This window comes from Notolepis coatsorum (assembly GCF_963971535.1).
Source record: "Notolepis coatsorum genome assembly, chromosome: 15".
NCBI lineage: Eukaryota > Metazoa > Chordata > Actinopteri > Aulopiformes > Paralepididae > Notolepis > Notolepis coatsorum.
The window spans coordinates 87,998,485-88,023,873 of NC_140179.1; the positions used below are offsets into that span (position 1 = coordinate 87,998,485).

At 45.0% G+C, this 25,389-nt stretch overlaps 1 protein-coding gene across 3 annotated transcripts in view; it reads left to right on the top strand.

The window, feature by feature from the left end:
- The window catches only part of tbc1d22a (TBC1 domain family, member 22a), a 171,060-nt gene that overhangs the window by 95,149 nt on the left and 50,522 nt on the right, over positions 1-25,389 (top strand). For all 3 annotated transcript variants that reach the window (XR_014620559.1, XM_084330442.1, XM_084330443.1), the window contains one exon: positions 20,424-20,499. Coding sequence is in view for 2 of the 3 variants with exons in the window: in XM_084330442.1 (XP_084186568.1) it covers positions 20,424-20,499 (76 nt within the window). In the remaining variant the exon portion in view is untranslated. The remainder of the gene's footprint in view (positions 1-20,423; positions 20,500-25,389) is intronic.

Below are 25,389 nucleotides of genomic sequence, written 5' to 3' on the forward strand. Positions count from 1 at the left end.
TCCTCCCCTGGACATACACGACATACAGGTAAACAGTACTGTTACATCGATACATTTATGACATACAAGATATACAAATATACAGTACTGTTTAAGAGACAGAGTTTCTAAAAGAAAGTTGGGGTGGGGGGTTGGGGGGTTGGTCATTTACAAGGGCCAGTTTTGAATGGCAGCCTCCCGTAGGTGCTCTTTGACTACCATCTGTGTCGCCCTGTAGCGAAAACATTTATTATTTTGATTCCATCAAAGCGATTGACAGGTTAGCTGCAGGCAGTGTTTTGGAGTGTTGTGATGAACTTATGGGGTGCCACTGTCCAACCCCTCCCTGCTCTCAGCATTGTCCTCCATAGACGATGCATGGAATATTTTCTTCTGTCACGCTAGAGGAACTATGAGAAGTAGTGGTCGACCGATATGTGTTTTTCAAATGGCCGTTACTGATATTTATGGTGTTTCTCCATTCACCGTCACAGTACAGGACGGCACCCTTTAGTATCCTACCCATGCTGTGTTGTCTGTTGTGCTTTTCCGTCACACAACAGACATGTGAGCGGGTAAGAGGAGTAAAGCAGACGTTTTTATTTCTCCAGCAAATCTCATTACATACATTTTGTACCGTCAGTTTTGCAGGTTAAGTATTTAATGTTCACTATTGCTCAGCTGGCCACACGGTCATCCAGGGAATGCTCATGTGAAAGTCATATTATAAGTTGATACATAAGTGATCATCTATGCATGGAAACCATTAATCTTTTCAGCCAATATCTTAGTTAACCTCTTAAGCCTGAGATTTATTTCACGTCACAAATAGATCAATACAGTCCGTATTAAGTGATGTTGCGTTTCTGTTTCAAAATGTAGCCAAGAGTAAAGACCCTAACCCTATCGAAACAGCAGTTAAAGTGTATATTTTCAGCACTGCATTTGTTTACCAATGATTTTAACCTCTTAAGCCCTAGCCATATTTTCAGAAAAGTAAATGGAAGATTGCTCCACTTCTACAAGGTCCATTTGCATGTTCTTGGTATCTAGGGACATCTATGGATCTCGGGTAGTGTATTCCCAGTGTTCGAAATATTGTGTCTGTTACTAGGCTCGAGTAAATTGTAATGAACCAAAGGAAAAGTATAAAAGTATAAAAGTAAAGGTCCTGGGTTTGAATCCTGGCAGGAGGCCTTTCTGTGTGGAGTTGGCATGTTCTCCCCGTGTCCGCGTGGGTTTCCTCCAGGGACTCTGGTTTCCTCCCACACAAAAAGACATGCGCGTTAGGCCAGGACTACAGATGGAGACTAGCTCATTGGCTAACTCTGGCACATTTAGATTGATGTGAAACTGAAAGTGTTGATTGATGTGCACTGTCCCTGGGTAATAAATAAATAAATAAATGTAAGTACATTCAGAGATGCACACAGTTAGTTACTTCAGTTATTCACACACGGTGGTGTAGTGGTTAACACTGTCGCCTCACAGCAAGAAGGTCCAGGGTTCGATTCCCGCTTGGGGACCAGGTTTCCATGATGCCAGGTACTCAGGTGGGGTATCTCCCGGGCCTTTCTGTGTGGAGTTTGCATGTTCTCCCCGTGTTCGCAAGGGTTTCCCCCCCGATAAGATAAACCCAATGGAGAAACATGCACAACAATAGATCGCTAACGCTGTGGCGTCCTTGACGAAGACGGACAGGAGCACTTGGATTGGTCCCCTGGCGCGCCTCACGTTGACGCCTGTCTGCTCCCGGCTGCCCTTGGGGGGGAAGGACGACGGGATGGGTTAATCGCAGAGACGAATTGCATGCATGCATCGCATGTGTGCTGATTGATGACCTCGGAGCAGGTCCTAAATTATTATTATTATTATACACACTGTTACCAGGGTGTGTTCTGTTACCAGGGTGTGTTCTGTTACCAGGGTGTGTTCTGTTACCAGGGGACGTTCTACTGCGTGTCTGTTTATGTGTTGTACTGTGTGTGTTCTGTGTATTTTAGGGACAGAAAGTGACTATTTAATGGAGCAGGACAAGAACAAAATGCCTTCATACCAAATATGTAATAATAATCCTTTTAAGCCAGATAATTAAGAATGTCACCCCACTGCCAAATATTTTATGGCACTTTTACGTCATAAATGTAATAATAGTTTTGGGCCCAAATATCCCGGCCCGTTCCCCCACGCAGAGGAGTAGGGAGTTATGTGCAACAGCACCTCCTCTCGACTCCCCGAGCCACTTTGAGGAGAGTACGTTTTTTACGAACAAAACATGATAAGTTGATGACATTGATGAACCTTCATTCTTCAAGCCACCCGACCTCAAGAGGAAGTGTAACTGGGTCTCTAGAGGTCCATGTATTGAACTGTTCAGCCCTATTCCTTTCAACTGGATACTCGCAGCTGCTGCTGGTTGGCCACAAAACGTAAACGGGGTCGGGAATCAGTCTGTGTACAACCCCTGAAATAAACGCTTAAACCCACTGCACACTAAAGCAAATAGTATAATTACCGGTAAGTGTTTTTTTGTTATTTTTACCGTGGCCCCATTACTAGGGTTGGGCATCGTTTGGATTTGAACGATTCCGATTCTCCATTTCGATTCCTGTTCTAAACAATTCTCGATTCCGATTCTTTGAGGTGCAGGTCAAAACAGGTCACAGCTTATTTCGCAGGAGATGTATATATATATATATATATTTTTTTTATCTTAATTTTTTTTCATACTATTCACATTGTCAGTTGACTTGATACAGTTTAATTTGGTTGCTGTACTGTAACTAGGGTATTAATTAACAACGTTTTTTTTTTTTTTAATAATCGAAATGCAAATATGTTACTTCTGGTTCCAGAACCGGAAGTTGGGAACCGGTTCCTATTAGAACCGGTTCTCGGTGCCCAACCCTACCCATTAACACCCCTTTACATTATGTTTGTGGGGGAGCTCTGTATCCAGTATGAAGCACAGCATGTGCTGAGAAAGAACTCTATACACCCTTTAGAGAGGAACATGCCATCTGTTCATTATGGGACATGTGCTTACAGTCTTCCCCCGAGTCAGACAAGAAGAAGGATACCAATGTCCCCTCTGTGCCTTCAGTAGAGTTATCCAGCCGCAAGCTAGCCTAGCTTAGCATGAATGGAAGCGGATACGGACCACTAGCCTAGCTGTTGGCCAACAAAAACACCTCTCACAGTCTTAAGCTAGGCTAGTGCTCTGTATCCACTTCCATCCATCTGTGCTAAGCTAGGCTAGCTTGTGGGGGGGGGGGGGGGGGCGGAGGCATTTCATTGTATGTGTGTCTTTTTCCTTCCATAGTGTCGATAATTGTGAAAACCATGAAACCCTATTTCATCAACTAGTGGTCAAAAAAATCCATTAGATACCTTTTAATTAACATCAAAGAAAGCTGCTATTCAATAATCCGCACCATGACGTTCACTTTCAGTCTGCTTTTAAATAGACACCGTTTCACCAGAGGTTTTCAGTTGCTCCAGTAAATTGTAATTAGAGCCCATTTGACCAAACTGAACGTAAATTAATCCCCAAAGTCCTGCTCCACTTTCTAACAAGTCCCTCCATTAAAATGTCCAAGTTGAAATGTAAGATTTAATACTTCAGAGTCACAAGAACATAGAGGCAGGTTGCAGCTTCTCACACGTCTGACTTGTTCCTGCTTCACTCTGAGGGCAACAAACCCACCATCAACAAGTTATCCCAGGGGTTCTCAAACTTTTTTATACCACAACCCCATTTTATTAAAAAATTGTCGACCACACACTTTGCGTAATTTCAATGTGGAATTAAGGAATATCAAAATAAAAGCACACGTTGTTGAACTTGATCATGCATATTTATTAGAACATTTTATTACAGCACTATGGTATCAATACACATTTATAAAACTAGGCATATTTCCAGTCATTGTGTAAGCTGGCTAGCGTTTGTTTGGTGTGTTCCTTTTAAAAAGCAGGTAACTGTATGGCAGACTCATTAATTTCACAGAAGTTGTGTTACAAGCATGCACAGACAAAGACTCACTCACTCACTCACTCACTCACTCACTCACTCACTCACTCACTCACTCACAATCTCGGGAGGTCTATGCTTCGGAAGGCATGAGAAAAGAATAGTGGAGTGAGCCGCATTTTGTGAGTGTGTGAGTGTTTATTAGGCGACCTTGGCTGTAGACTAATTAGGTGGCAGGTACCAGGGGGAACCCTGTGTGTCTCTAATGCGTTCCAAACAATCTGACGGCATCTGGACTGTAATTAGCTTGTGATCCTTCCTCCACCTTCCTTCACCTTCTCACATCGACTACAATGATACAGAGAGAGAGAGAGAGAGAATATATTGGAGGGCACTGGGTGCCTTTTTTTCCAAAGGTCATCTTTCCATTGGGTCCTACCCTAAGGCGAGGCACCGTTGAAAATGGTTATTTTGACTGGATACTGTAGGTGAATTGAGATATTATCATATTTTGCCTCTACAACTACTGTAGTTTGATAAAACATGTAAATCAATAATCAGAAACGACCATAAATATAAATGTTTTTTTTTATTTTTATTTATTATCTTTTCCCCCCTCCTTTTTCCGATTTTTCTCCCATCCCACTGTTGGTCGTTATGCCAATTCCCAACCCCCTTCCTGGTTGTTGCGCACTCCCCCCTACTGTTGGTCTGGGAGGCCGGAGACTGTCACATGCTTTCCTCCGACGCATGTGCAGCCAGCCGGCAGCCAGCCTGGCAGCGCAGATTCTCACTGGGAGAGTGTAACGTGTGGAAGGTCACACTACCTCCCTCCAGATCCTACCCTCGCTGTGCAGGCGCCCCGACCGAACTGTAGGGGTCGCTGTCCACAACGCCCAGTACCCACCCATCAGCTTTCCCACCCCTAACACTGCCAATTGTGTTAGTATGAGCGACCAGCCAAGCTGATAGCAACGCCGAGAGCTGGATTCGAACCCAGCGTCTCCAGCGTTGATGGCGAGCGCCTTGCCCACTACACCACCTAGCCACCATAAATATAAATGTTTAACATTTCTGTACCATAATATACATCAAGCTGCTGAAAGAACAACCGTTTTCTCAAAATTACTTGTTCCCTTTACGCAAAACCCTGGTTTTCAGCTTCACTGGTTGCTTCTTAACAAAAATATCTGGTAATTTACAGAAGCTTTTTGGGATATATTTAGTAGTTTTCATTACATGCGATATTATATTATATTATGCCCCCAATTTAGAATTCAAACATCATTACAGTTGCAATATTTTTATTATATAGCGGCTGGGTGGCGCAGCGGACATTGCGCTCGTCACCAACGCAAGAGACACCGGGTTCGACTCCGGCTGTCGGCGTTGCCTCCGGCTTGGGCCAGTCGTCATACTAACTCAATTGGCAGAGTTAGCGGGTGGAAGTCGATTGGTGGTAATCTGGACGTTGTGGACAGCGACTCCTACATGTCGGTTGGGGACGCCTGCACAGCAGAGACAGGAAATGGCGGGGGTAGTGTGAGCCTCCCACACGTTACACCTCGCCAATGACAGTCCACGCTGGCAGGTGAAAAGATGTGACAGGCTGACGACTCGTGTATCGGAGGGGACATGTGATGCAAGGCTTCTATCCTCCCTACAACCGGCCAGTGGGGGGCATATGCGAGCAATGTTCAAGACAGGGGAGGCGAGAATTGGCACAGCGGGTAATTGGGATGGGAGAAAAATAGAAAAAATAGGAGAAAAAGTGGATACAAAAATATATATTTTTATTATATTTATTTTTGGGCTTTCTGTATTTTTCACCCATCCCAATTTAGTCGTTATGCCAACTCCCTTCCTGGTCGTTGCGCGCAATCGCGCATTTGCCCCACTGTCGGCCTGGGGAGGGTGTGTAGAACTACCACATGCCGCCTCCTCCGATACATGTGGAGTCGCCAGCCGCTTTTTTTCACCTGACAGCGAGGAGTTTCACTGGGGGAACGTAACACGTGCGGAGGTTTACGCTATTTCCCCCAGATCCCCTCCTTGCTGAACAGGCGCCCCAACCGACCAGTAGGACTCACAGTTTACAACGACCAGGACACATATAGCCCACCGGCTTCCCACACGTTAACACTGCCAATTGACCTGTCTCAAACCCCGCCCTCTTTTCTTGATCCTCCAATCACAACTGTCGCTTACCTCGGACAAACCAAGTTTGTCCGAGGTAAGCGACAGTTGTGATTGGAGGATCAAGAAAAGGGGCAGGGTTTTGAGACAGGTCCATTGTGTTAGTGGGGACGACTGACCATCCACTGACAGCTGGATTCGATGCGGTGGTATTCGAGTGCTTAGTCCACTGCGCTACCCAGCTGCCCCCCACAGTTACAATATTTAATGTTTTACCAGGTAAACAATTTTTCTGGGTGAAATATTAGCCAGTTAAAGTTAAAGCTACTAAATATATGTTAACATGGACATGCTTGAGTAAATTGTAATGAACCAAAGGAGAATATCAATTATTATTTTCTCCCCCCCCCCCCCCCCATCTTTGACAGTGAATAACACCACGCTAACATTGACCAGACGTGAACAATTACCACTGAGCTCATTCAGCACCTTCTTGAGATCAGGTGTACTAAAATCTAAGCAAATTAATAAAGGGCAGATTATTTACAGGTTTTTTTTGTAGATTCAGTACTGAATTTTGCCATCCGGACACATGCAATTTGAAATATGAATATAGAATATTAGGCCTATAAATGACCTCATTATGGCCAAGTCATACATCTATGGATCGGGCCAAATCCAATGGCAGAGTTAAATCTACATTATACACTTTTGTATAATGTCCATAGCTCCGCCATTTAGCACTGGATTGCGATGCGTTTTTTTCTTCTTCTAGACGTTCACATAAAGGTAACGAAATGGTATACGCTGTATTTTATGGCAATAACGTTGAGGTTTGTTCGACCCGTGAGATATAAACACGAAAAATTCCGTGAAGCATGGTTGGACTTCCGTTGCCGGCAGCTGGTGTGAGCTGGGTAATGTAGTTTTATGAAATTTTGAAGTCTATCGAAAGCCCTGGTTCTCCTCTGTCTTAGGACTACAACAATTTCATGAGTGCTCTTCTCTTTTTAAAATATTTGTATAAGCTCATATTTAGCTGATAACACTTTAAATCAATTGGTAAACAAACGTTGTGCTGAAAATATACACCTTGACTGCTGTTTTGATAGGGTTAGGGTCTTTACTCTTGGCTACATTTGAAAAAGAAATGCAACATTACTTAATACGGACTGTATTGATTTATTTATGACATGAAATAAATCTCGTACCGGGCCGATCGGGATTCGGAGGGTATTTACATCCAAATCAGGTCAACAGTGTTGGAATTACAGCACTTTCTACATTGTTTAATTTCAAATCCATTGTGGTTGTGTACAGAGCCAACGTTGTGTTTATGTCCAAATATTTATGGCCCGACTGTATTTATTATTATTGATATTATATTATTACTCTGTGGAGGAGCTTATGTTTTATTCAGCGCGTTGACATTTAAATCATTTATATGCATTTACAATGGAAGACATTAGCTTTTTACCCTTTCACTGCCACACGACAGAAGGTTAGCCCTTTACTATCACACAACCGACGGCGATGCTCCATCATTACCATCATTAGCTCCGCAAATCCTTCTGTATTGTCACAGTGAAAGTTAACCGGCTGTCGTGTGGCAGTGAAAGGGTTAATATGTGAACTAGGCGTCAATAAGACTTAAACCACTGTTATTTGCTATATACTATACCTACTCTGTACATTGTCTACCACTCTGCCGTCCTTCAAGCAGTTTGTCAAGTGCCCTACGCGGGGTGATCCAACACTCAATTGCTTTTACACTGACGTTAAGAAGAGCTAGAAGGAGGTAGAAATAGTCCAGTCCTATAGGTACCGGTATCTTGGTATCAGATTCTGTGTTCAAGAAAGCCCAGTCTCTGCTTTTTCATTTGAGGACGCTTAGATCCTTTGATATCAGCAGGTCACTTCCTCATGTGTTCTACCAAGGTATCCTGGCTAGTGTCCTTTTTCATGCTGTGCTCTGCTGGGGGGGGGGGCAGCATCACTGTTACTGACAACAAACGTATAAATAAAATCATTAAAAAGGCTGGCTCAGTGATTGGCCTCCCTCCTGATTCCTTGGAGATCATTATTGCCAAGCGAACTAGGACTAAATTGAACGCCATTCTATCTTTTGAAGGCCACCCCCTGTACAATATATTATTTGATGCTCTGCAGTGCAAAGCTCATTTGGCTCATTTTTGATGCCTTGATGCTCTACTGAGCGATTGAGAAGGTCCTTTGTTCTTGCTGCAGTTACATTCTTTAACAAACACCGCTAGCTCTGTGTTGAGAGGCTCTCTTCGCTTCTCTTTACTGTGTTATGTAACTTGTACTGTATGTAATTGTTTCTTGTTTGTGTATTTGTATTCGCTCTGGTGGCAAACCATGTTTCCCCTCTGGGATTAAGAATAAAACTATACCATACTCTCTGTTATATGAGCTAGCAGCTTGTACCATGGATCTACACACATTAATACTAAACAAAACAGAGGTGTGTGCGTGTGTGTGTGTGTGTGACTGTGTGTGTGTGTGCGCGCAGGCTGTTTGGCAGAATAGCTATCATCTGGGCCGACATCCATTTGTTTAGCAGTGATGCAGCTGTGGTCTATTTAGAACACAGACTCACACAGATCACCTTCCGTTGGTGTTGTCTCGGGTAAACGAGCAGCACACCAGTGTCTGTGTCCGTGCAGGACTCCTCCAGCATTCTCTGGTGTGTGTGTGTGTGTGTGTGTGTGTGTGTGTGTGTGTGTTGTGACGGCATCAAAACAAACCATCCAGTCAGCCAGCCCATCCCTAGTATGGACATAATCACAACATCTTGATTATCATATTGACATGTCTAGTTCATAGGAAACCCATACATGTATATTATAAAACATCATTCATGTTGCCTGCGTTTTTCAATTCAATTTAGTTTCAGTTAGTTTCCAGAGTAGGATTGCTAGTTTCAGTTGAGTCTTTATTGTTTAAAAGTGTTTAGTTTGTATTAGTTTCAGTATTAGTTTCTTGTAGGGCTGACCCCTATTAGTCGACTAATGGGTCGAAAGGAGCCGTAGTCGACTGCCAACCTCTTAGTCGAATACAAAAAAATAAATATATATATATTTGTGGTCAAATTTATCATTCTTTCCAAAAGAAAAGAGACCTAGAAGCGTGGCTAACGCTAATGGCACGCATACCAGAGGCTAACTGCCTAAGAAAACAGGCACAGAGGCACTGAAAGAGGATTTCACCCATCTAATGAACACACTAGGCTAGACAAATATCAAGATGTATCCATCAGTGGACCAATTGCATGCTTTCACAGAGGACAAGGAGCCTTCAGTCGACTCCTTCAGACATTAAGCACCCCCACAGCCCAAATGGAATGATACAAAAAAAATTAAGAATTATATTTATTTTTTCGACTACCGGTAATAGTCGACTGACTGACGGCAAATTTTGGCCAATCATAGTCGACTATCCAAATCCTTAGTCGGGGACAGCCCTAGTTTCTTATAATATTCGGGGTATTTGTCAGGGACAACATTTCAGACGTTAGAAATAGGTATTGTGTACAAACGTATCACTTTCTGAAGGCAGGTGACTCAGGCATGTACACATCCCAGTCTCAATAAACACCTTCTCATGTTTGCGGTGTTTGACCACATTTACAAAGACTAAAACTATAGACATGTTATGTATATTTAAATGTAATTGTAAGTCCACAATATAGTTTCAGTTCGATTTCAGTTCTTGTTTTTAGTTTCATTTGAGTGAGCTACTTGTTTTCCAGCAAGTAAAACAAATCCAAAAATGTGTGTGGTGATTTTCTAGAAACCAAAAAAAGTTACCTGATGACGTGATTGGAATGAATGACTCATCTACTCAGTTGTGTATAGACACCAACACACACACACACACACACACACACACACACACACACACACACACACACACACACACACACACACACACACACACACACACACACACACACTCACACCAACACACACAGGAACACAGAGAGATGGGATGTGGGAGTGGAGGAGCTGAGAGGGAGGGCACAGAGAGGAATGGAGATAGAGAATCTAGCGGATTAGAGGAGGAAGAGAAGGGGAGCGAGGCAGGACAGTGTTGGAGAGCGAGGCCTGGGGGCTGCACTGACGTTTTCCTCTCCAGGGCTGCTGCTATCATGACATATTCTAATGATGATGATTATTATCTAATTGCAATCACTCATTTTAATAGTGTCATTTGGTTAAATCCACACTGTGCCCACATCGGCGATGTTTACAAAGCGACCCGTGTTGCTCACTGTGCTCATGATGACATTGGAGCAAGAGAAACTACCATTGGTAACAAAGTGTTTCTGCACACAGTGAAACGGCATGTGTGTCCCATCCGTGACTTCTGTCCGTGACCTCTGTCTATGATCTCTCCTGCACAGAGATGTACTCTATTTAACATGGAGATTGATCAGAATGTACAGTAAGTAATGACCTAGTTAAAATATCCATATTTTAACTGAGACAATTCAAGTGAGTGTAACACAGAACATGCTGGTGTTTTTGGTTGTTTGTTTGTTTGTTTGTTGAGGAGAGGTTGTACGTAAAATAACAACAAGAGGAGGCCAGACGACCTTATTGTACAGTTATCAGTGATGGGCGTAGCACTCTAGCACTGTCGCCTGTAATGAACGTGAGACACTTCATCGATAGCCATATAGGTCTCTGAGTTTGGTGTCGGAGTATGGAGGGGGACAATAGTGTTGGAACGCTGAGCTTAAGTCTATGAGCACCTTTCAGGGCGTCATGGAGGGCAGTGTCTTTTGCATCGTCTGTGAATCTGTTTGGCTGGTAGGCAAATTGGTGGTCTCTATGGTGGATGGTATCTCCTTGAGGACGGTCTTCTTTACAATCCTATGCGCGCACACACACACACACGCACACATACACATACACACACACACACACACACACATACACACACACACAAATACATACACACACACACACACAAATACATACACACACAGAGAGGGCAGCTCATTATCTCCTTTGATTCTTGTATGATATGATAATGATATGATACATTTATTTATATTGCGCCCCTCAACCAATAGTTACTTCGGCCCGGGGGGCGCAGCCCGGGGGAAAAAGAAACGGGAACAATAAGAAAACAGAAAAAATACATGCAGGCCAACCAAGCAGACGGAGAACAGACGGACATAATTCACCTGTCACACTACAACACACAACTAGCTCAAGGATATTTTTTATGGCGAAAAGGTGGGTTTTGAGCAGCATGGCCTTAAAGGTCCGTAGAGTGCTTGCAGATTTTATGTTTAGTGGTTTTATGTTGTAGTTCCTTTGTTCTGAACATCATTATTTTAGCCATATCTCTACCTATCTCTCTCTCTCTACCTGCCATCTCTACCTCTCTCTCTCTCTCTCTCTCTCTCTCTCTCTCTCTCTCTCTCTCTCTCTCTCTCTCTCTCTACCTGTCATCTCTACCTATCTCTCTCTCTCTCTACCTGCCATCTCTACCTATCTCTGTCTCTCTCTACCTCTCTCTCTCTCTCTCTACCTGTCATCTCTACCTATCTCTGTCTCTCTCTACCTCTCCGTTTCTCTCTCTACCTGTCATCTCTACCTATCTCTCTCTCTCTCTCTCTACCTGTCATCTCTACCTATCTCTCTCTCTCTCTCTCTCTCTCTCTCTCTCTCTCTCTCTCTCTCTCTCTCTCTCTCTCTCTCTACCTGTCATCTCTACCTCTCTTTGTCTCTCTCTCTACCTGTCATCTCTACCTCTCTCTCTCTCTCTCTCTCTCTCTCTCTACCTGTCATCTCTACCTCTCTTTGTCTCTCTCTATACCTGCCATCTCTACCTATCTCTCTCTCTCTACCTGTCATCTCTACCTCTCTTTGTCTCTCTCTACCTGTCATCTCTACATTTCTCTGTCATATCTACCACTCTTACTTCTTTATCTCTCCCTCCCTCTATTTCTCTATCTTCCATCTCTCTCTCTCTCTCTCTCTCTCTCTCTCTCTCTCTCTCTCTCTCTCTCTCTCTCTCTCTCTCTCTCTCTCTCTCTCTCTCTCTCAGGTTTTTTTCGTTATGTCCTTGTTCACCTTGTTGGTGGACAGAGCTGCATAATAGAAGCAATCTGTCTCCCACTGGCAGCCATTGTTGTGTCTAATACAAGTCATAGAGATGAGAAGAGCTATCAACTCAGTGTATCCATGTATTCAGGGGTTGTGGCACAAATTGCTTGAGCAAGAGGCTCAAGGACCAAGGCAAAAATCTGTGAAGATAAGGAACAACCTTGCTTCAAATTGTTTGTCAACGTCATACATCTTCTCACGGTTGCAAACAGGTAAGGCCATTCCAATGGGTCAAAAACCTTCTCTGCGTAGAGAGAGAGAGAGAGAGAGAGAGAGAGAGAGAGAGAGGACAACCAAATTGTTTATCTTGGTGACAGGCACCAGCGACAGGCACCTGGACACACACACACAGGGACAGGCACCAGGACACACACACACAGGGACAGGCAGCTGGACACACACACACAGGGACAGGCAGCTGGACACACACACACAGGGACAGGCAGCTGGACACACACACACAGGGACAGGCAGCTGGACACACACACACAGGGACAGGCACCTGGACACACACACACAGGGACAGGCACCAGGACACACACACAGGGACAGGCAGCTGGACACACACACACAGGGACAGGCAGCTGGACACACACACACAGGGACAGGCACCTGGACACACACACACAGGGACAGGCAGCTGGACACACACACACAGGGACAGGCACCTGGACACACACACACAGGGACAGGCAGCTGGACACACACACACACAGGGACAGGCAGCTGGACACACACACACAGGGACAGGCAGCTGGACACACACACACAGGGACAGGCACCTGGACACACACACACACAGGGACAGGCACCTGGACACACACACACAGCGACAGGCACCTGGACACACACACACAGGGACAGGCACCAGGACACACACACACAGGGACAGGCAGCTGGACACACACACACAGGGACAGGCACCTGGACACACACACACAGGGACAGGCAGCTGGACACACACACACAGGGACAGGCAGCTGGACACACACACACAGGGAAAGGCACCTGGACACACACACAGGGACAGACAGGGACACACACACACAGGGACAGGCACCTGGACACACACACACACACAGGGACAGGCACCTGGACACGCACACACAGTCACAGGCACCTGGACACACACACAGGGACAGGCAGCTGGACACGCACACACGGGGACAGGCACCTGGACACACACACACACAGGGACAGGCATCTGGACACACACACACAGGGACAGGCAGCTGGACACACACACAGGGACAGGCACCAGGACACACACACAGGGACAGGCAGCTGGACACACACACACAGGGACAGGCAGCTGGACACACACACACAGGGACAGGCAGCTGGACACACACACACAGGGACAGGCAGCTGGACACACACACACAGGGACAGGCAGCTGGACACACACACACAGGGACAGGCACCTGGACACACACACACAGGGACAGGCACCAGGACACACACACAGGGACAGGCAGCTGGACACACACACACAGGGACAGGCAGCTGGACACACACACACAGGGACAGGCACCTGGACACACACACACAGGGACAGGCAGCTGGACACACACACACAGGGACAGGCACCTGGACACACACACACAGGGACAGGCAGCTGGACACACACACACAGGGACAGGCAGCTGGACACACACACACAGGGACAGGCAGCTGGACACACACACACAGGGACAGGCACCTGGACACACACACACAGGGACAGGCACCTGGACACACACACACAGCGACAGGCACCTGGACACACACACACAGGGACAGGCACCAGGACACACACACACAGGGACAGGCAGCTGGACACACACACACAGGGACAGGCACCTGGACACACACACACAGGGACAGGCAGCTGGACACACACACACAGGGACAGGCAGCTGGACACACACACACAGGGAAAGGCACCTGGACACACACACAGGGACAGACAGGGACACACACACACAGGGACAGGCACCTGGACACACACACACACACAGGGACAGGCACCTGGACACGCACACACAGTCACAGGCACCTGGACACACACACAGGGACAGGCAGCTGGACACGCACACACGGGGACAGGCACCTGGACACACACACACACAGGGACAGGCATCTGGACACACACACACAGGGACAGGCAGCTGGACACACACACAGGGACAGGCAGCTGGACACACACACACAGGGACAGGCACCAGGACACACACACAGGGACAGGCACCAGGACACACACACAGGGACAGGCACCAGGACACACACACAGGGACAGGCAGCTGGACAGGACACACAGGGACACACACACAGGGACAGGCACCAGGACACACACACAGGGACAGGCACCAGGACACACACACACAGGGACAGGCAGCTGGACACACACACACAGGGACAGGCACCTGGACACACACACACGGGGACAGGCACCTGGACACACACACACAGGGACAGGCAGCTGGACACACACACACAGGGACAGGCAGCTGGACACACAGGGACACACACACACAGGGACACACACACACAGGGACAGGCAGCTGGACACACAGGGACACACACACACAGGGACACGCACACACAGGGACAGGCACACACAGGGACAGGCATCTGGACACACACACAGGGACAGGCAGCTGGACACACACACACAGGGACACGCACACACAGGGACAGGCACACACAGGGACACACACAGGGACACACACACACAGGGACACGCACACACAGGGACAGGCACACACAGGGACAGGCATCTGGACACACACACAGGGACAGGCAGCTGGACACACACACACAGGGACACGCACACACAGGGACAGGCACACACAGGGACACACACAGGGACACACACACACACAGGGACACGCAGACACAGGGACAGGCATCTGGACACACACACAGGGACAGGCAGCTGGACACACACACACAGGGACAGGCAGCTGGACACACACACAGCGACAGGCACCAGGACACACACACACAGGGACAGGCAGCTGGACACACACACACAGGGACAGGCACCTGGACACACACATACACAGGGACAGGCAGCTGGACACACACACAGGGACAGGCAGCTGGACACACACACACACCGGGACAGGCACCTGGACACACACACACACAGGGACAGGCAGCTGGACACACACACAGGGACAGGCAGCTGGACACACACACAGGGACAGGCAGCTGAACACACACACACACAGGGACAGGCACCAGGACACACACACACAGGGACAGGCAGCTGGACACACACACACAGGGACAGGCAGCTGGACACACACACACAGGGACAGGCAGCTGGACACACACACACAGGGACAGGCAGCTGGACACACACACACAGGGACAGGCAGCTGGACACACACACACAGGGACAGGCACCAGGACACACACACACAGGGACAGGCAGCTGGACACACACACACAGGGACAGGCAGCTGGACACACACACACAGGGACAGGCACCAGGACACACACACACAGGGACAGGCAGCGACGGGCACCAGCGACAGATGGAGTGATGCAACAACCAGCTCGAACAAAAATAGTCGGGCAAAAGTTAACAAACAACAGAGGAGGAGTTACGATGCCAATGTTAAGATCACAGTGATCAATGAAGCGGAGTCATCAAACAACTGTCGAGCAGCCGAGAAATGTTAGAGAATATTGTGAACCCAAAAATAGCATGAGAAAAGATGTTATTTGTTAATAAAAGATGATTTTATCAAAATATTATAAAAAAAAATAACGGCATACATTGAATAAAACAGTGATTTAATATCATTGTTTTCAAATAAAAATTATATTTTTTACATACCGGCATATAGTACATACTGTACAGTGTACACTGTTTGCTGTGCTTAACTGCATGAGATAGAGTGAGTCAATTCAAGCTAGCAGCCTCAATAATGCCAATTTTATTAGCTGTGCTTGTGGACACTTAAGACTGACCCCCTGCACTCATTTAAGCACTAACTGTATTAAGGCTCAGACTGAATGCACAGATGGGTAGAGAGAGAGAGAGAGGAAGGGAGGGAGAGGGATAAACCGATACAGATGGATAGAGAAGCCATGGTTCATATCAATGGTCTCAAACCTTTTCACCCCAATTAGGACTGACTGACTCATTTGAATTAAAACCTTTAAAACGTGTTTTTATCACAGGGAACCTCATGAGAAGATTGTTGTCGTTTGATATATGATTTTATATGAAGAAATCAATCAAACTACTCTGGTTCAGTGTTTTTTCAACAAAAGAAAATCATTTTCAGATGTAATATTTGACCTAAATGATTGTGTAGGTTAATTCCTGCTTTTGGGTTGCTAACCTAGCAGCCTACTATTGGTCAGTGGACTTGAGTGGCTTTGTTTCATTCAACATACCTATTGGTCAATGGACTTGAGTGGCTTTGTTTCATTCAACATACCTATTGGTCAATGGACTTGAGTGGCGTTGTTTCATTCAACATACCTATTGGTCAATGGACTTGAGTGGCGTTGTTTCATTCAACATATACCTATTGGTCAATGGACTTGAGTGGCTTTGTTTTATTCTACATGCCTATTGGTCAATGGACTTGAGTGGCTTTTGTTTTATTCTACATGCCTATTGGTCAATGGACTTGAGTGGCTTTTGTTTTATTCTACATGCCTATTGGTCAATGGACTTGAGTGGCTTTTGTTTTATTCTACATGCCTATTGGTCAATGGACTTGAGTGGCTTTTGTTTTATTCTACATGCCTATTGGTCAATGGACTTGAGTGGCGTTTGTTTTATTCTACATGCCTATTGGTCAATGGACTTGAGTGGCTTTGTTTTATTCTACATGCCTATTGGTCAATGGTCTTAGGTGGCTTTGTTCTCTCTCTCTCTCTCTCTCTCTCTCTCTCTCTCTCTCTCTCTCTCTCTCTCTCTCTCTCTCTCTCTCTCTCCACCTCAGCTGTTCTCTAGCCACAAAATGACCCCTTGAGGAAGCCGTGTGTTCGTTCCTTTCTCAAATATAAGCAATGGATACAACAAATATAAAAAGTACAACTATAAAGTCCTTCATGTTCACTGTGGAGTAGTACATGTCAGTGAGCCTCAGTCAGCTTGTACAGACAGGAGCTTCACCCCATTGACTTTGTATTGATTTGTGGCCAATTATCCAGAGCTAGTATGAGGACCAGCTTTGATTTAGCAGAGGAAGGCTACCGGTCAATATCCTCATTGAGGAGGAGTATGAAATAGGGCAAGGATTAAAAAAAACAGAACTATCTTGAGACCCATTTGATCATGTGTAGGGGGGGGGGGGGCAGAGGACGGTTAAGGGGAGATAGCAGGGCAACAGTAGATGCCACATAGAAGTAGTGACATCATCGGAAAGCTTGAAAACCTGAAGATCTAGTTGAGATGCAGCTCAGCACTGTTTGTGTGTCAAGTTTTTCTAATCACCAATCTGTAATGAACAGTGTTTTGGTTAGGCACCCCTTACAATTTTGAACATGTACAGTGTGTAAGGACTACGAATGTTATGATGGTATATATGATGACATTCCCATCATTCTCAATTATGTTTTAGTAGACAATTATTTACTTAAAAATAAAAGAATCAATATAATAAAAGTTAATGTTGGACATCTGAAAGTGTAAAACATGATGGCGTTTATTGCGCCATACAAACCGGAAATGGATCTAGGAGATCGACGTCAAATAAGTGGGATCTTTTTCCTCCAGTCTCATCGGCAAACGGTAAGAGGACGCTGACGTTATTTTCAGCCTGATTGTCCATTTATTTGTTTGCAATCAGTCTGATCAATATATCAACCCATACTAAATAAGGCTGTTACTGACGATCAAGGAATTATAAACGACCCCCCCCCCCCCCCTTTCTTTCACGCATGATGAAGCATAATGTATACCGATCATATACATTTGAATTTTTTAATATAGCGTGTATAGGAAAGAAACGCCAATCGGTAATCTATCATATGCGTCAGGGCCTATAACTAGCGTTTTTGGAATGACAGCAGAAAACCTTAAAAACATACTTATATTCTAGACGGTATTAACACAACAATGTATGAATGAAAAAATATAACGTTCCCACATCCGGAACGATAGATAATCGATGTTGAATGGGCCATAGTAATGCAGATATAGCTATAATATTTAAAAAGTTATAGCCCTGCAAAGAAGGTAAACATCTCCATAGGCTTACAGCGGTGGCAGACTGGGTATAATGATGGGCACAATGCCTGGCGCCCAATGTGTTAACATGCAGCAAAAACATTGTTTGCTGTCAGAACCATTGACGGTAGCAAGCAACGTTATGCCTAATGATGACTATAGAATACATTATTAATGGGGGAAGCATTGTGGGAAGCTGCCACTGAAACAGAGTCAGACATACTGTATCATTACAAACGTGAACGCTGTGTGGCTCTTCAGCTGCACATTATTCCAACTCATTAAACTTTAACGTTACAGCTGGGCAGACTGCACTAGTTAGCTAACGCTAGTTTGAAGGTGGAGCATCATAGTGGACCGATACCTGCTCATCGCTAAATCCACAGACTAGTGTCCCCCTGCTGAATCATGTAACGTTGCGTTAAACAGCTGGCTCCGAATCTTCTCCAAGCGGCAATGAGGAGCAGTTTTCAATCAATCAATCAATCGTCACCACACTCAACCTATTGCGTGATTCCATTCTCCGGCGACAAGACGAGACATCCTGGCGAGCGTCATTTGACAAGCCGTTCGGATGAGTCACCCCGTCCGGCTGTGAGCAGTTAGCCACGTTGCTAAACAACAAAATGAGCTACTGAGAGGCCGTACTGAGAATGAGAGCGCCTGCTGCGTTCGAGAGCACAGAGCGACGGTGGTGGTGGTGGGCCAGTAATGGATTGGTTGTATGCCTGAGCACAGAGTGACACCAGCCGCCCCCCCCGGCGACCCTCCTCGTTCACCAGCAGGCGTGAGTCGGCGTACCGAGGGCACGTTAGTGAGAAGCACACTGCATCCATCAGCTCCTCCGAGGGATATTATGCGTTATTATCGCCCAACGTGGAGCCGAGCTCCATGCACAGCTCGTCTCTTGTTTTGGACATATTCATATTCACATGCATCCTGCTGAGGAGGTGCTCTCTGAGGGTTCATATTCATATCCATCCTGCTGAGGAGGTGCTCTCTCTCTGCGGGTTCTACTTCTGTCCATATCACTGAGTGCTGTTGCCGGCTTGAGGATCCCTAATGACTGTCCAAGCTTCAAGCGCTAGCGGCACATTCTACACAGTTACCAAACACGGTCGAGAAAACGAACGCACACAAATATAAGGTGGTTATTATTATCGTCTGTTCTTTTTTTTGTGTGTATTTTATAAAGTGAACCGCCTTTCTTTGTCTTTTCCTGTGGTTGACCAGATGATTAGATTGTACTATCTTGGGTCCATACAGTAGTTTTTAGCTCGTGTCACTGCTGCTACCGTAAGTGTTGTACAGTACGTTGCTCTGAAGAGGAGTGTCTGCTTAAAGTTCAGCCCCATTTCCTGTGACCAACGATGTTCTCGATCAAGTCTTTTCTCGGCACAATCCATGCTGTCCTTCATATTGGATACCTGCAACTCTGGCCACACAACTAATGTCAAGTCAATGGGGCCACGCTCCAGTCTGTACCAGCCCCGAAATGAAGGATGAAATCTACTTTGGATGCACTATGGAGCTGGTTTCAGTTTTTATTACTAATAAATCAACCTGTATTACTGATGGCCAACATCATCAGTAATTAGGAAATAGGGCTAGGTGTCAATCTTAATTTACGCTTTAATTTCTGAAATATAAAATGCTAAATATGGCTTAAGCCTATGGTGAATGTGTGTGTGTGTGTGTGTGTCTTGTGTCCAGGACAACTACATGTTTGAATGTGTGTGTGTGTGTGTTAGCTTTTTATTAAAAAAAATGTCATGTTTGCTGTTGTCTTTAATTTTCTGTTTATACTATGTTTTTAACTATGTTCTATTTTTATTTTATTCTTATTTTGTATTTTTTTTTTTTTTACTAATATATATATATATATATATATATATATATATATATATATATTTTTTTTTTTAACTGTTTTAACCCTGTAGCACTTTGGGATCCTAGTGAACAAAAAGTGCAATACAAATTAAATGTATTATTATTTGTGTCTTGTGTCCAGGACAACTACACGTTTGCCCAGCCTGGAATCCAGAGGAAAGTAAAGGCCCTGGAGGAGCTGGTCAGCCGCATCGATGGTGAGACCTCTACCTCTCTTCTACATATCCCTCCATCCATCTATCTATCCATCCATCCATCCATCCACCTATACATATATTCATCCTTCCATCCATGCATCCAGTGCCTCTGCTCTGGTCTTCCTGAAGTCCACCGTGAGCTCTTGGTTTTCTTGGTGTTGAGTTGTTTAACTGGGGGTTTTATCAAAATAGTTTAACCCAATAGTTTTCTAGGAGTGGACTATTAGTTGCAGAAACATTTAACCTCTTAACACATTGACGGCCACGGGTATTAGATGGACCCACTCTACAAGGCCAGCTTATCATAATTAGGGTTGGGCATCGTTTGGATTTGAACGATTCCGGTTCCGATTCCGATTCTCCATATCGATTCCTGTTCTAAACAATTCTCGCTTCCGATTCTTTGAGGTGCAGGTCAAAACAGGTCACAGCTTATTTCGAAGGAGTTTTTTTTTTTTTTTTTTTTCAAAAAGAAAATCATACTATTCACATTTTCAGTTGACTTGATACAGTTTAATTTGGTTGCTGTACTGTAACTAGGGTATTAAAGTAAAAAAAAAGAACCGGAAGTTAGGAACCGGTTCCTATTAGAACCGGTTTTCGGTGCCCAACCCTAATCAAAATAAGGTTTCATTGTGCGTGAGGCTGTTTGCAGAGCTAAATCTATACTTTATAGTATTGCTATCTGTCCATTCTCATTGTCAATTGAGACCATAAACCGTCCCTTCAAAATGGGAAATAATTTTTTCATCAATACGTTCTCATTTTATAGCCTCGTGAATATAAGCGTTATATGGGATTGGTCTGGTATATTTCCTGCAAAACGAGATACAGGGCGCTAAGCTAATAACATTAAATCGAATGGCGTTTCGGCTCTACAGAAGCTAGAGCTAAAAATCTAAATGCATATTGTCGGTATCATGGTCCACCATGAATGCATGAAAGGGGGGCGGGGGACGTCGTTTCTGATTATTGATTACCAATAACGGCATTAGCCTCAGTAGCCGTATTCGCTGATCGGCTGGTTGGCTAACAAAGCAAGGCCCGATTGGGCTGTAGTTTACGTGAAAAAGCTCTTACCGTGGGCCGGTTGGACTGCAAGTTATCGATCGCCATCTGGTAGATCGATATGTCCATTGGCTGATGATATATTCCTTTACTGCACACTGAATTCAGCACCCCAAAACGTATTCCGTGCTACATGCTACACGCATATGTTCAGCCTAACAGGAAAGTCCATTCAAGATAAAAAAATAAATAAAACACCATTCTGCCACAGGGAACACTGCATTATCGAGACAGTGCCCCTACGAGGATCTGGCCGGTAATGCACACAGAGTAGGGTAATTCTGCAGTGCCGCTCGGTGACAGTGAGTAGGTTATTAAAATGGAATAAAAGCCAAAACAACCTAGCCACGGATATGTCCGTGGTTGGCCCTCAACCGTTGGATCCGAAACACGGACATGTCCGTGGTTGGCCGGGAGTGTGTTAAGCCTGATCGGCCCGGATTTATTTATCAATACAGTCCGTATTAAGTAATGTTGTGTTCCCTTTTCAAATGTAGCGAAGAGTAAAGACCCTAACCCTATAAAAAAAGCAGTCAAAGTGTATTATTTTCAGCACTACGTTTGTTTACCAATGATTGTTTGACGGACGCATTTTTCTTACGTGATTTTCGTGTGTTTTTTCTCACAACAAACCAACGTTATTGCCATAAAATACAACATATATTGTTTCTTTACCTTTCTGTGAACGTCTAGAAAATAACTCGTCACAATCCGTTGAAAATGGCAGAGCTAGGGACATTATACAAAAGTAACTGTACAGTACTTACAGTAGATTTCATTCACAGTCTTAGCTGCCCTGTAACGGGCGCCTGGTGGTACTAAATCCCGATTTAACTCTGCCATTGGAAAGAGGAGATTCGGGCCGATCTATAGAAGTATGACTTGGCCATAATGAGGTAATTTATAGGCCTGATATTCTATATTCTATATTCATATTTCAAATTGCATGTGTCCGGGTGGCAAAATTCTGTACTGTATCTACTACAAAACCCCCTGTAAATCATCTTCCCTTTATTAATGTGCTTAGATTTTTAATACACTTCATCTCAAGGAGGTCATGCACTCCTAGAGGTCTCTGCTCAGATATATTGGAGGAATAGATAACCTACTGTATAGAATAAGGCGTGCTGGAAATATATCTGAGCAAAGATGGAAAAAACATTACATTTGACATTACATACAGTAAGCCAATAAGTAAATAAACCCTTGATGGAAATGGTTATTTGGTTTTTTAACTTGACGAAAGCCTGATTTCAGAACAATGGAGTGACTGCAATGAAAACATGGAGGTGTGTGTGTCACGCCCCATGCGTTCCCCTGAGTGCTTGTAGCTAGTTGTTGTAGTGTGTAACAGTCGTGTGGCTACTTGACAATCAGTGTAGAGCTGTGCTGATTCTCCTCCAGCTGCTCGATGTGGTAAACAGGTTACAGGTGGTTTTAATAGAGCAACCACCACACGCACGCACGCACGCGCGCGCGCACACACACACACACACACACACACACACATGCACACGCACACACACAGGGAGCGAAATTAACTTTTTGACTCACCGGCCAGTGGCGGGTAGATGGGAAGAGTCTACCCGCCAAGCATATTTCTTACCTGCCAAAACATTTTTGATTAAAAAATATATATATATATATTTTATATAAAAAAATTAATTTAAATAAAATATATATTATATAATCATACTTGTAGTTGTATTATATGCGAGACATCGCCACCACGCAATAAGTCAAAATGCTTGCTATCTGCAAACAGCTCCACTGTCTGTGTGTGTATACTTGAGTAGCCTCCAGCTCCAGCAAGGATTCTCCGGCCCTGCAGCTAGACCCTATATTCAGCTAGACCCTACATTCAGCATGCAAGGATTCTCCGGCGATGCAGCTGGACCCATTTATAACGTTACTGTTCTTGTGTCAAATCACATTCAACATGCCCTCAGCTAGAATACGCATTCAATCAATGTTATAAGACATTGATATCAGGAGCTATCTGTAGCTACTGCTAGCCCGGTAGATAACGTTAAGACAATTTAGTTTACTGGGACAGATCGACTAACGTGAGCTAGCTAACGCGAGCTAACGAGGGAACGGAGGTATTATGCACTCGAGTCGACTATTGCTGGAGCATTTGTTGATATCAGCAGCTATCAGTAGCTAGCCAGCTAGATACCGTTAGACAATGCCTCGTCATGTATTAAACTAAAAGTGAATAGTTGACTGGGTCATTGTTTAAACAGTAACGGAGGTCCGCTCTTCTAGAGCAGACTGCCTGTGTTGACACGAGCACTGCGAGCAGAAGCCCTTAGCCAATAGTATCCCGCTTCAGGGCTGGGCGGATATGACTCGTTGCCACGGTTTTCTTCAAAATAAGAGTATCATACGAACCTAATTGTTGCTAACTGCCAGAGCCATCGATATTATGACTGGAGATGCGCTTGGGGCGGAAATGAGACCCGCACAGATTTTCAAAATAAGAGTATCGTTGTGAACTTGATTGATTACACGTCACACGGCGGGCAGCCCTCTAAGTGTCAAGCGCCAACGGTAAAAACTGACCGCCCCTGGCGGGCGGCAGGCTTTAGTTTCGGTCCCTGCACACACACACACAGACTTGGCTCTGCACCTAACACAGTACATCTCTCTCTCTCTCTCTCTCCTCTCTCTCTCCCCTCTATCTCTCCCCTCTCTCTCTCCCCTCTATCTCTCCTCTCTATCTCTCTCTCTCTCTCTCCCTCTCTCTCCTTTTTTAAATCATTTTAGAAATCGCTGAAATGTGGAGCACCACTGAATGTGAACCCACAATGCAACTAGCACTAGATGTTGTCTAAGGCAAGCATTATATGTGGTCTAACCAGGGTTCGCACAAGGTCCTTAAAGTGCTTAATTTTTGACAAAAAAAAGTCAAGGCCTGGAATTCCTTGAAAACAGGCAATTCTTTTAACAATGTGCTTAAAAAGTCCTTGGAATTCAAATCAATAATTCGCATTGAATGTTTTTTTTCTCCCATCCCAACATTAGTCGTTATGCCAATTCCCAATCCCCCCTTCCTGGTCGTTGCGCACTCTACCCCCTACCGTCGGTCCGGGAGGGCGGAGACTATCACATGCTTCCTCCGACACATGTGTACCCAGCCCACCGCTTATTTTCACCTGGCAGCACGGACTCTCACTGGGAGAGTGTAACGTGTGGAAGGTCACACTACCTCTCTTAGATCCTTCCCTTGCTGTGCAGGCGCCCCGACCGAACTGTAGGAGTCGCTGTTTACAACGACCAGGACCCGTCGCTGTTTACAACGACGGGTAGTGTATATATTATACTTTTTATTTATTTTTTTGCATTCGACTAAGAGGTTGGCAGTCGACTACGGTTCCTTTCGTTCGATTAGGCGACTATTCGACTAGTCGAGGTCAGCCCTCCTTATTAAAGGGGAACTATCTTATAAATGGCCTTTTTGAGTGTTTAGCATTGTTTCCTATCTATGTGAACTTATATTAATATGATCTATGTCTCAAAATTCTCATATTGGCGCATTCTTCCAATTCTCCTCTCACAATATTCACCCTCACTGAACTGAGTCATTTGAAAATGTGATGATATGTGATGTCATATAGTCACTGCTGCATGTTAATGTTCAGGCGAAGACGACGCTGCGCAGTGGTTTAGGAGCCCAGGCTCAAAACAGCTCGAGATCTTGAGGTAGAAAAATGCTGTTCTTGAGGACTTGATTAGAAATACAAAACAATGAATAAAAAAAATATATATATTACAGAGGTGTTCCATAGACTCACAGGAATTGTGTAAAAGTGCCCAAAT